Source organism: Salmo trutta, chromosome 9 (genome assembly GCF_901001165.1).
Source record: "Salmo trutta chromosome 9, fSalTru1.1, whole genome shotgun sequence".
NCBI classification, from domain to species: Eukaryota; Metazoa; Chordata; class Actinopteri; order Salmoniformes; family Salmonidae; genus Salmo; species Salmo trutta.
The window spans coordinates 36,216,228-36,229,334 of record NC_042965.1 but is presented as its reverse complement, the minus strand read 5'-3'; the positions used below and the strand labels follow the sequence as shown (position 1 = coordinate 36,229,334).

Genomic DNA, 13,107 nt, shown 5'->3' with positions numbered 1-13,107 from the left:
ATAAGCAAATAGATAAACTGTCATATGACTAAAGAGTTAATCAGGGTGATTTTTCCACAAATAGAAATAGTATTTTCCTTTCCATAGTAGCAAGATCTTATCTATTTTTGCTAACTTTCTATAAAAATGTATTAGAGTGAGATCATGTCTTTCTTTCGGGGTTTGTATACCGAGTATGTCCACATCCCCGTCAGACCATTTTATTGGTAAACTACACGGTAATGTAAAAGTAGATTTTTTTTTTTGTGATCCAAAACGTAATACCTGGGATTACAATAAGGGGATCTGCTGTACCACTTATCATAATTTGGTCTTAATCCTGATAGGTTAGCAAAAGTATCTAGGTCCTCTATGAGCCTGTGGAGGGATTCTATTTGTGGTTTTAAAAGAAAACATTAATCATCTTTGTTTTTAAGCCTTATTATTGATGGATCTAATTTTACCAGCTAACATTTCGATGGCAATAATAAATAGATATGCCGATAGTGGACAACCTTGTTTTACTCCTCTTGACAGTTTAAAACTTTCTGAGATGTAGCCATTATTTACTATTTTACACCTAGGGTTACTATGCATAACTTTAACCCATTTTACAAGAGATTCTCCAAAATTTAAATATTCTAGGCATTTATATATAAACTCCAGTCATGGACAAGTAATTTATCAAAATCGTTTTCAAAATCAGCTATGAAAACCAGGCCTGGTGTACCCAATATTTCATAGTATTCCATTGTCTCCAGTACTTGTCTTATATTATCTCCAATGTATTGTCCATGAAAAAAACTTGGCTGATTAGGATGAATAATATCTGACAATACCTTTTTAATTCCATGTGCCAAAAATTTAGCTAGAATTTTTGCATCACAACACTGAAGTGTAAGAGGCCTCCAATTTGTTTAATGGACTGGATCTTTATATATATATATATATACCACTTGGATCCAGTATCAGTAATAATGAAATCAGACCTTCTTGTTGCGTGTCCAATAATATACCGTTTAAATAGGAGTAGTTAAAAAATGCTAATAGTCAGAGGATTATTATGTCAAAAATGTTTTGGTATACTTCCACTGATATGCCATCCAGCCCTGGAGTTTTCCCAGCCTTAAAGGCTTTAATTGCATCAAGAAGTTCCTCCTCTGTAATTTGGCCTTCACATGAGTCTTTCTGAACAGATGTTAATTTTACATTATTAAAAGGAAAAAAATCCATACAATTAGCTTCAGTTAGTGGAGATGGAGGAGACTGAAACGAAAACATATTCTTAAAGTACTTTACTTCCTCTTTCAAAATATAATTCGGTGAATCATGCATGACTCCATCATTTGTAACAAGTTTCAATACATTTGTTTTGATAGCATTTCTATGTTGAAGATTGAAAAAGAATTTGGTGCATTTTTCCCCATATTCCATCCAGTTCGCTTTATTTTTATAATATATTACACTGGATCTTTCTTGAATGAAGTTCCTCCATTTCTTTTTGTTTTTCCTCTAACTTATTCTCTGCCTCTATAGTACAGTTTTTATTGCTGTCTATCTGTACAATTAGTCCTTCAATTTCCATTGCTAATATGGACTCTTCTGATCTAAATGGCTTTTGTTTTATAGATGAGTACTGAATTGCATGGCCTCTAAAGGCACATTTAAAAGTGTCCCATACAATAAGGGGATCTGCTGTACCTATGTTATGTCTGAAAAAGTCAGTTATAAATTCTTCTGTCCTAGTTATAAACAAGTTATCATAAAGTAGGCTTTGATTACATTTCCAATATCCTCACCCATGTGGAAATTCTGTAAGAGTAATATATATGCCAATTATATATCAGTGAGATTTAGCCGACTACCCAGAATCTGAAGTAGAAAAGAACAACAATATAATTGTGTTGTTGGGACATTATGATTGGGGCCTTCTCTGTATCCCCCCCCCCCAATGACCTCATCCATGACCCTGTGTCTACCCTGTGTCTATTGTGTAGTCTGTTCCGTGATCTATCTGTTTCGTGGTCTATCTGTCTCGTGAACCTTCTGTTCTGTAGTCTGTCCGTTTCAAGGCCTGTCTGTTCCGTAGTCTGTGTCTGTTTCGTGGATCTTCTGTTCCGTAGTCTGTGGTTGTTTCGTGGACCTTCTGTTCCGTAGTCTGTGTCTGTTTCGTGATGTGAGTATTTTATGTAGTTCTACAGTATGTTTGTTTCACAGCCTGTCTGTGTATTTGGTTATTTATATCTGTGTGTGACCTGAGTCTGTGTGTGACCTTTCTGTGTACTGTGATCCCAGTGGAGCGTTTCAATCCCTTGGATGGGATGTGGTATGCGTGTACCCCTATGCTGACCCCTAGAGAGAACGCGGGCTGCTGTGTGTACCTGGGACGTCTGTTCGTGGCCGGAGGAAAAGATGAACTCAACCTGGAGCTCAGCGCTGCAGAGAAGTTTGATCCAGACGCTCTGAGTTGGACCCCCGTCAAACGCATGAGATGCAAGAGAAACAACGCAAGTGATTGATCACCACACCCTTTCTGGCCACCCTATTGGTCAGATCACTTCCCACATCAACATCAACCAAATCTCCAGAGACTGACATAATTGGCTGATAGCACACAGCCTTTCAAAGAGCAAGTAATGCAACTCTTGTCAGATATGGTTACTGTTAATGTCGATGTCTGCATGTAGGAAGATGTCCATTGTTTTTATGATATCATCTTGCAGAGTCAACCTTTCATATCAGCTCTTGTAGCTCACTGTCACTCCTCTCCTGTCCACCTCTTTCAGATGTCTCTGATGGTGTTCAACGGGTCGTTGTTGGCTGTGGGAGGCTCTGATGGCATCACCAATCTGAAAACAATAGAAGTCTACAACCATGAGTCAAATACATGGAGGTATGTGTTAGGTTCTTATTTTTCAGAGGAAATAACTCATGGACACTAGAGAAGCTTTAACCAAGTTGAATTCTTCCCAAAGGTTCTGTACAGCTGTAATTCAGACAACCCAACATTTCTCCCATCATATATATATATATATATATATATATACCCCACTTTAGACACTCCTCCTTCTCTCCAGTCCTTACATCTTATGGTTCTACAGGAGAAGAGTAACAGGATACTAAACCCTTATTACTCCCTTTAGGGGATCTGACCTCACCTCCTGACCTCAACCCCTCCTTCACCTAATCCACAGATGTCCATCTGTCTCCCCTATATCAACACGTTACTCTCCTCCCATCCACCCAAAACATTCCAAAGCCATCTGTCTTTCTACAGAACCATTAACTTCTGACCTAAACCCAGTCTCTTTCACTCCTCATATTCTATGCTTCTTCTCTATCATTTATTTAATATCTCAATGTTCAAAATGTCGAATCCAACAGTCCCTCCTCTTGAACAATAGCATCCAAATGTTAAATTTATATAAACCTGGAAATTACTAATAAATGATAAACAATTAAATACATTTAAAAAAACTAACAAATGATTATAAACCATGAATTAAACAAACTAACAAATGGAACAAACTATGAACAAACATTCACCGTGAGGTTTACAAATTCAGAGATTTATGGCCTCTGTACTATGATCACACAATTTTATTTCCATCTATCATCACAAAACAAAATTCCATTCCAGCTGATTCTGTGGTCTCGTTCTATGTCAGATGGAACAGCTTTTAGTTTTATACTTCCCACCTCAGGTTCCTAACAGAGTAATAGCACAAGACTTGGAAAGCAACAAAAAAACATAAAACATAACAATGTTAACAATGTGATAAGCTATGCAGAATTATATATGCATGAAAACCAAAGTCTGAGACCATGACAATTCCCACTCTCTCTTCACTTGACTCTATGCCTCCCGGATACTTTCCTGCTGGGTTCCACAAAATGAAAGCTCTAAAAAACTTCCTCATGCTTACACCCAGTCTTCCCCGTTTGGCCCCAAGTTCCGAGAGGTGTTCCAAGTCATGTCATTTTCACTTTGTTCCCCATCTCCTCCATTTCACCTGATAGGCACATCACCTGATATGCAAGTGCGTAGCCCTAATCAACGTTACATCCTCTTGAGGTAACTCAGCACTGTATATGCTTTCACATCAATGCCTTCAACATTTTGTTCAGAGTACAATTACCCCTCTATCCTCTATAATATGATGCATTAACCAGTAAAGCAGCTCCAACTATGATGTTTATAGTAGCTCCCAGACCCAGCCCATCTGTATGTCTTACAGTGGAATCTAGTCTCTCTCTCTCTCGTTCCGCTTCATCTGTCATGGTGTCTTCACTCACCCATTATGCAGCTGGACCTCACTTCACGTGAGAACTATGCACCCCCCTCCCTCCCAAGGAGAGACATGATGAACTTTACTCTGCAGGTACTGTATGGAGTAGTGTGTGTCCCAACCCAACGCTGTCCCAACACCCCCGCCTGGTGTCTCTTGGTTATATCAATCTCCAGAATTCAGCTCGTGCCCTTGGTTATATCTCTGCTTTCACCTGAGGATATACACACTGCAACACATGGGTCATTTCCTGACAACATCATTTGTGACATTTGAATAATCGCATCCCCTGTCCCCCAGTTACCAGTTACCAATCCATGTGGCATAAACTGATATCCAAACAATGCTACTTAAGTAACCACTGCTACTTCCAACATGGCCCATGACTATAGTCTCACAATACCCCTCATTTGCTCAGTAGTCCAATTCCATGCTATCAATATAGCATCCATACTAGTACTGCTCCTTCAGTTACTGTCCCTACAGCGCCTGCCGTGAGAATACCTCCTGTATGTAATCTGTCAAATTTTGCCGGCTGTTAGAAATTGGAGAAAAATTCATGAGTTGGGAATAATATCCAACCTAACAAAACTCTGAGTCACAGGTGTCCTATAAGTTTACCATAGTGTCTGAAATGCCATCACTATCTCTTCTACTCTCACCATGAACTAGGTATGTGTAATGTTCACATAAATCCCAATATTGTGTACAGTTAGCTGCTCTCCCTCTTCTATGAGCTATATCCTGTAACAATATACAGTCTCTGGGAATGATACTCCTCTATCATTACATCTAACCCATAACACACTATACTCCTAATGCATGTTCTACAGTTATAAACATCCTAACACATTCTCAAATCAGTTAGTCAATATACATCATTCCCTCCTCTGGAACAATGAACGCCCTCATGTTCCGCGCAACCTAAAGACATATTGACTTGAGAAGAACAGAGAAACAAGGTACATGTTTAATAACTTAGCACCACTCATTGATGCGATGTAACATAACAATTCTGAATACAGGGTAAAACAAAAGAGAACAAAAAAACCCGTTAATGTTTGTTCCAAGCTATCATCCAGTGGTTCCCCTACCAAACCACCTCCCTTCAGGATGACACTAGAGGTAAGTTCCTGGAGACTCTCTCGGCCAAATAAATGTTAGCAGTGCCCTCACCCCTCATCGTGCTTTAGCAATTCTCTCTCGCTGTATCCCAATCACAACTAAAATGTTTCATAAATTATCCAACCCAATTTTAGAATGACTGACCTCAGTGCTTACTTTGAGTCTAGTGCTCGAATTCCAGTTTATCAACTTATCACACATCATCCCTGTTAGAACATACATTTATAAACAACCTTTTATTGCCGGTCATAACTCTTCTCATTACAGCCCCCCTTTGTCCCTGTTTTCCTGTCATCAGTGGCCTGGTAATGAAAGATCAGTATCTCAATGCATTCTCAGTAAATAGTTAGCGGGGTGTATACCACCCCCCATTTCCTTCACCCGGCACTTAGCATTCTACCGCGTCTTCTTCAGATATCGTTTAAAGTTCATTTTCCCAACGACACATGTAACTTTTGTCTGTCACATTTCATGGCCCTTGATAATGTCCCGATCTTAATATCCAAGTAGATACTTCCGTTTCTCCCACGTACATGAGTCTCTCACCTGAGCTTGTTCTCTTTCCACGCTCACTCTCAGCACCCCGGCCCTGGTTTATGGCTCGGACTCAGATAGGAGTGGTAAAAGTCACTGTTTCTCATTGCACGCCTTTGTCGCTCTTTCTTCAGCCAGTTAGGGAGGGTTTTGAGGTTTACACATACTGTCTATGGTCAAATTATTCCTACCATGCATTAAGACGCGATCTGACTTCACTTTCCATGATAACCTCAAAAAAGCACAGATCATAACAACAGTTAAGTTTCATTTCTGTTCCAGGAAATTCAGACAAACATTGACTATATGTCGAATTATTACATTAACCTTTTCTTAATAACATCTCTAAGACAAAATGTAAAAAAGCATAACATAATGTTACTGGTAAAACCATTTTCTAAATGAGTCCATACTCCCTTAATCTACTGGCGACCTCTCGGAAGAGGTACCAGATCCTGAAGTTAGCACCCTAACCCCTCGCAGAATTCCCACTCCAGGATCCCAATCTGGGGAAATTTGTATCAAAACAAAAACACAACATGAAATCAGCAATAAATATATCACAATCCATTTGAATGAACTGTCATCCCTTATTAACATATATTTTCCTTTCTATATGCAGCCTAAACACAGTACCACTGTATAAGTACCCAAAGACCAGGACCTCAGGGACAGGTGATTTTCCCTTTTCAAACATGTTAAATCAAAAATAAACACATTTGAAAAACTAATCAACTTAGAATTACAACTCTTATAACTTCCTATGGAAATAATAATAATCTCCTAACGTAATGGTACAATTTGGATAGAGAATGGTGTTTCTCATGAATTTTATAATTAAATCTCCCGTGTTCCATTCATTTCTAATGAGGTTGATCATTCCTCATTAGGAATTTTTCGTATACAGGGCTTTCGACACCATTAAAATGTTTCCTCTCCCTTTCTTTCCCTTCAGAAACCGTTTAAAAACCTCTTCAAGACATTTCCATCCTCCTGCATACCCAATTTAACTGCATTGAAAAGACCCCATCCAATAATTCCCACAACACGGCGACAGAGTCTCTTCACCGAGTCTAACGATTCACTGGTCTCCTTTTCCCCATGATTCTCCATAACCACCACACCACATAAAATAATTAAAAGTGAATTTTAGGTTTGGTAACCCCTATATCAATTCCTCGTGATCCCAGTTCATTTTAGGTTAGGTAACTCCTATACTAATTCCTCGTGACCCCTCCACCCTTTCGTCTATTCTATAATTCCATTCCAGAATAAGACAACATCCAACGTTAATTTATTTTAAAATAAAACCACATAAAATGTCTCATGATTTAAAAAAACAAACAAAAAAACAAAGCCTTCTGAGTTTGCAAGGAGTGTTTGGCGATATCATTTAAATGTATTACCTTTTAGAATCCATTCCCCTGGTATTCTGCCTAGAATCTTCAACCCAAAATGCGTTTTTCTCTGGCAAATTTAGCCAATTTCTCATTGTAAGGAATCCGCAATATTTACATGTGGTTCTCTAACACTTTCTCTCACCAAGGCAGCAGTCTTAGCCGTTTCATCTGCTTTACGATTACCTATGCTCCTCTGCTTTACGATTCTATCTATCCGACTAGTATGAGCTTCACATTTCACCACTGTTAATTTACTGGGTAACTGACATGCTTCCAATAATGCCTCTACCACCAGACCATTTTTTAATGGGGTTCCTGTCGCTGTTAACATGCCCCGTTGTGACCACAATGTACCGAAATCATGAACTACTCCAAATGCATACCACATACAGCGTACCCCGTTACGTTACTCTGTTCCCTTCTGTGTTCATGTAACTGTACGCGATTCACCCTCCCCAGGCAACAGCATTAACGACGCAGGATTTAAAGCACCAATCTTATGAAATTGTAAATTTTCCCCATTAACGTTAACTCCCAGTTTGTCCATCTTGCACTAGTAACATGTTGTGCTTTCGTGCTGTCCACTATGGTTGCTACTGCGTGTGGAACATACATATCTACTTTTTGACCCATTGTAATGGAAGCCGTTTAATGCAACACCATTTCTGTCGCCTGTACCGCTCTAAGGCACGGTGGCATTCCTCTTGCCCCTCCGCACTACAATGTTTTTCCTGTTTATTAACAAAAAATGTAAAAGGTAGTTTTAGGTTTGGCAATCCCAATGCTGGCGCTTGACACAATTGCTTCTTTGACTTGACAAACGCCTCCTCACACTCTTGATTCCACTCTATCATGGGGACCCTTCCCCCCTTTCGTCCACTCTGTAAGTGTCTCAGCAATTTCAGAGAATGATGAAATAAAATGTCTAACAAAACTGAAAACTCCTGCAAGGAGTGTTTGGCCATGTCAAAGAACGCATTGTTTCTACCCGATCCCGGGTAATGTGTATCTTGCCCTTCGAAATCAAAACGAAATCGAAACCCACAAATGTTACCTCTTGCTTTGCTAGTTGTGTTTTGTCATACGATGCTTTATGACCCTGTTCTGCCAAATTGTCTATCAATGTGGTGCGGTCTCGTATATTGTACCAACACATAACCTACAAATTGACACCCTTTTAAAGATTGTTTCAATGCAAATGTAAATCCCATCGGTACCCTACTAAAAATTAGGTAAAACGTGATCTCATACGCCTTCCATCACATAGAAACTGTAATCTCTATGAACCACTTATCGATCGAGCATAGACTATACACCGCTATGTGAAAGTTCCATTCTTGCTAATCTCAAAACGTTTAGTTGGTGCTCTTTTAAAAAAAATGCCAACTCTTGTATAGTGGCATTTCCTTCTAATGCTGTAAGTTCCAGTATCACCTTACACTAATTCTTCCAATGCCCGATTGTCCCACATCTAAAACAGGGAGCTATCCCCTTACGCTTTGATGTTTTTTTGCTACGTTCCTTAGTCTAATCTTGGCCATTGAAACTATAGGTAGTGATTTTCTCTATGGCCCTATTAACCCCTCGCACGTCTGTGTCACGTCCTGACCAGTATAGAGGATATTTTGTTATTATAGTTTGGTCAGGACGTGGCAGAGGGTAGCTTATTTATGTATTACGGGGTTTTTTGGTCACTGGTCTATGTTTGTATTTCCTTGTGTATGTTCTAGGGTAGTTTTTGTATGTGTAGGATGGCTGGACTCTCAATTGGAGGCAGGTGTTTCTAGTTGCCTTTGATTGGGAGTCCTATAAATAGGTGTGTGTTTTGTTTGTCACTTGTGGGTAGTTGTTTGATAGCACTGCTTTTGTTGAGCCTGCTTCTCTGTTCCTGTCGTTAGTTTGTTTATTGTTTTTCCTGTGGATGCTTTGCTCGTATATATTAAAAAGATGAGTATCCACATTCCGTCTGCAGTTTGGTCCATTCAACACGACAGCCGTGACAGAACTACCCACCATACCAGGACCAAGCAGCGGAAGAAGGAGCAGGTCACTAACTACATGGACTATGGCGAAGATTGGACTTGGGAGGAGATTCTGGACGGGGCTGGACCTTGGCATCAGGCTGGGGAATACCGTCGCCCACGGGAGGAGATTGAGGAGGCGAAGGCTGAGAGGCGGCGATATGAGGCTATGTACGCGCTGGCGAGGAATCTGGAGAGGCACCCCCAAGAATTTTTTTGGGGGGGCACACGGGTAGTTTGGCTAGGCCAAGGGAGAGCCATAAGCCAGCTACCCGTGTTTATATGGAGGAGCGTATGTAGTGGAGGGCGCCGTGTTTTGCTGAGGTGCGCACAATCTAGCCCATACGCACGCACAGTTCGGTGCGCGCCATTCCAGCCCAGCGCAGATGCCTTGCTAGAGTGGGCATCCAGCCTGGTAGGAGGATGCCTGCGCAGCGCATCTGGTCGCCGGTACGCCTCCTAGGACCAGGCTACCCTATGCCCGCTCTACGCACGGTAACCATCAAGCCCCTGCACAGCCCAGTTCGCCCTGTACTAGCACCCCGCTCGTACAGGGCTGCTAGTTCCACCCAGCCAGGACGGGTTGTGCAGGAGGTGCGAGCAAGACCACCTGTGCGCCTCCGTGGCCCAGTCTGTCCGGTTCCCGCCTCTCGTGCTGACCCGGAAGTGCGTGCCTCCAGTCTGGCATGACCAGTACCAGCACCACAGATCAAGCTTCCAATGAGTCAGCCTAGTCCTATTCAGCCTGTTCCCGCTACTCGCACTAGCCATGGGGTGCGTGGTTTCAAACTGGCAGTTCCAGTACCAGCACCACGCATCAGGCTTATAGTGCGTAATAGTAGTTCCTCTCGGCCGGTTCCTGCTTCTGCCTGCAGTCCGGAACAGGGTGAGATGGAAATTAACTGTGAACTGAATGAGTCTGCCTATGACCCGGAACCGAGGGAGTCTGCCTGCAATCTGGAACCGGGTGAGTCTGCCTGCGGTCCGGAACAGGGTGAGATGGAAATTAACTGTGAACTGAACGAGTCTGCCTACAGTTGTGAACTGAATGAGTCTGCCTACGATCTGGAACTGAGTGAGTCGGCCTACGACCCGGAACTGAGTGAGTCTGCCTACGGTCCGGAGCAAGGAGACTCTGGCTACAGTCTGGAGGACAGTAGGCCAGAACCAGAGCCACCTCCAGGATAGGTGGGTTGGGGAGGGGGGGTGTAGCACAAGTGCCGTCATTGACGGCAGCCACCCTCCCTCCCTTCCCTCCCTTTTTTTTTTTTTTTTTTTGTGGTTTGGGGGATTGTTGTGTTTTCTTTTTAGGTGCATTCGGGGTGTGCACCTTTAGGGGGGGTACTGTCACGTCCTGACCAGCAGAGGGAGTAGTTGTTTAGTATTTGGTCAGGACGTGGCAGAAGTTGTGTGTTGTATGTAGTTTCTAGTTGTTCTGTTTCTGTGTGACTCCCGATCAGGAACAGCTGGATATCGTTGTTCCTGATTGGGAGTCATATATTAGGTGTGTGTTTTTCTCCTGGGGTTGTGGGTTGTTTATTTTACACTGCTAAAGTATCTGTATAGCCTGTAAAACTGTTACTAGTCGTTCTTGTTTATTGTTTTCCCGTGTTCACTTTATTCTAATATAATTAAAGATGAGCATACATATCCCGGCTGCATTTTGGTCTATTCAACACGGCTATATTTGTGACAAGAAGAGGATGTCTTCCTTAATTGACCCCATATAAACGTAACAGATATATACCAGGAGCTGTGCCAGGGGGTACAAAGACAACTGTGTAAAACATGCCAATGATCGTTTTGAAGGACTAACACAGTTGGAAAGCCTAAAACCAAAAGAAAAAGAAAAAGCAGAACATGTCCCATCATGCTTTACCCAATACTCACCATTGGGGAAGGCATTTCTGACCCACAATGACCCACAATTGAAACCCATTTTTAAATATCCCCACGTATGGTTTTTAAAAGACCTCCAAACTTGAGAGATATTGTGGTTAAATCTGATTACCCACCAGAGAAAAGGGAAAAAAATTGACAAGTTTCCGGAGGGTAATTACAAATGTGGCCAATGTGCTCAATGCAGCTTTACGTACAAATGCAACTGATTTACACACCCCCGCACAGGACAAAGATTTAAGATCAAGGGCCTGATTACTTGCATGTCCACCAATGTCATTTACATGTTGAAATGTCCTTGTGGTCTGTCTTACATAGGGAAAACCCGTAGAAGCCTGAAGACACGGATCAGTGAGGACCTCAGCAATATACGGACAGGTGAGACAAAAAAATCAAAAAATAATTTTGTACAAGCTGGACTTCCTTTTAGTTCTCTGAGATACATTGGAATAGAAATTGTCAAGATGTCACACAGGGGAGGGGACATTGAGAGGAAACTTCTTCAAAGGGAATCTTTCTGGATCCATAGGCTGAACACACTGTCCCCTCTTGGCCTTAACGAGGAGTTTGAGTTGAAACCGTTCTTATTGTTTCAATAATTCTAAGTTGTTTTTTTATCCTAATTGAATATTGTATGTGTATTTATATTTCTATAAATATTGATCACATTCTCTGTGTATGATCATATATTTTGATACATTGAATGTTAATATTGTGAAACTATGTTATACATTTTTACCTCCTGTTTTAGGAAGTGATGTCACTGAGTACTGCCCCTATATATAGGACCTTCCACCCCCACCTGGGATATGGATCCCTGATGAAGACCTAAGGGTCGAAACATTGTAAATAAATATCACCTGGGAGCATGAGCAGCAGTGTGCGGCGTTTTCCATGAGTTTGCCTACAACTCCAGCACCTGCGGAAAGTACCTGGATGTGCGTATGTTCTTCAGCCATAAATGTAACGGACATATACCAGGAGCTGTGCCAGGCCCGCCACGTCTGTTGACTCATCCAGCTGTAACGCATAGAATTCCCTGGCTTGTATGCGAAGCAGTAATTGTTTCAAAACATCTCCTGCCATGTCACCTATGCGTTGTGAAACAGTGTTGTTTGATGAAGAAATTGTCTGTATAGTTTTTTGGGCCTTTTCCCACAGCATTGTCCCAGCCATATCCCCGACAGCAGGAAGAATGAAGTACTCTACAATAGTATGGGGCTTGCCTGTCCTAGCCACTCGGTAGCTCACCATACAAGACGCTTCTAGACCCTTCTTATTAATGGGATCTGTTGCTTTTATACATGTCTTACTACTCAAAAGTAATCTTAATTCTCGCTCAAAAACTCCCGTGCTTCTTTTTCAAATTGGCATGTTTTGTTTCTAAATGTCTGCGCAAGAGTGAAGGTTTCCTTGAGTTGTGAGATAATACTTTTGCACATATAACACACTGTGGCTGAGGAAAGGCACTACTCCCAATCAATGTATTTCTCATCATATTTGCGACCCTTCGATGGTCCAATGTCCCTGTCTGTTGTTTGGTGCTTTCCCGGGTAAGGGGGCAGTAGCTCTTCGGCTGAAAAAGATTCACAATTGTCAGTATCCATGCTAGCTCGGCTAACAACAAAAGTAGAATTCCTGATGCTAGCATTGGATGTGCTCATGGAAGCAGAACAACTTGTGTCGTCGACAGGTGCAGGTGTAGTACTGCTGGTAATATCAGTACTACCAGTAGAGCTGGTATGTGTCTCTATTGACGCGGGCCTTACTTTTGTTTTTAACCATTTATCCATTTTCGAGCAAATGGAAGGAGCAGCAGCTACGTTTGGCTACATACGGACCATTAGTGGAATTCCCGTG

At 41.6% G+C, this 13,107-nt stretch overlaps 1 protein-coding gene across 1 annotated transcript; it reads left to right on the top strand.

Moving 5' to 3' along the window:
* The first annotated feature begins 1,789 nt into the window (after positions 1 to 1,789).
* Positions 1,790 to 11,594, top strand: LOC115200484 (kelch-like protein 20). The gene is made up of 3 exons (XM_029763592.1): positions 1,790 to 2,486; positions 2,766 to 2,872; positions 11,566 to 11,594. Exons 1-3 carry the CDS (start codon positions 2,301 to 2,303, stop codon positions 11,576 to 11,578), a joined length of 306 nt encoding a protein of 101 aa, XP_029619452.1. The 5' UTR covers positions 1,790 to 2,300; the 3' UTR covers positions 11,579 to 11,594.
* The last annotated feature ends 1,513 nt before the right edge of the window (positions 11,595 to 13,107 follow it).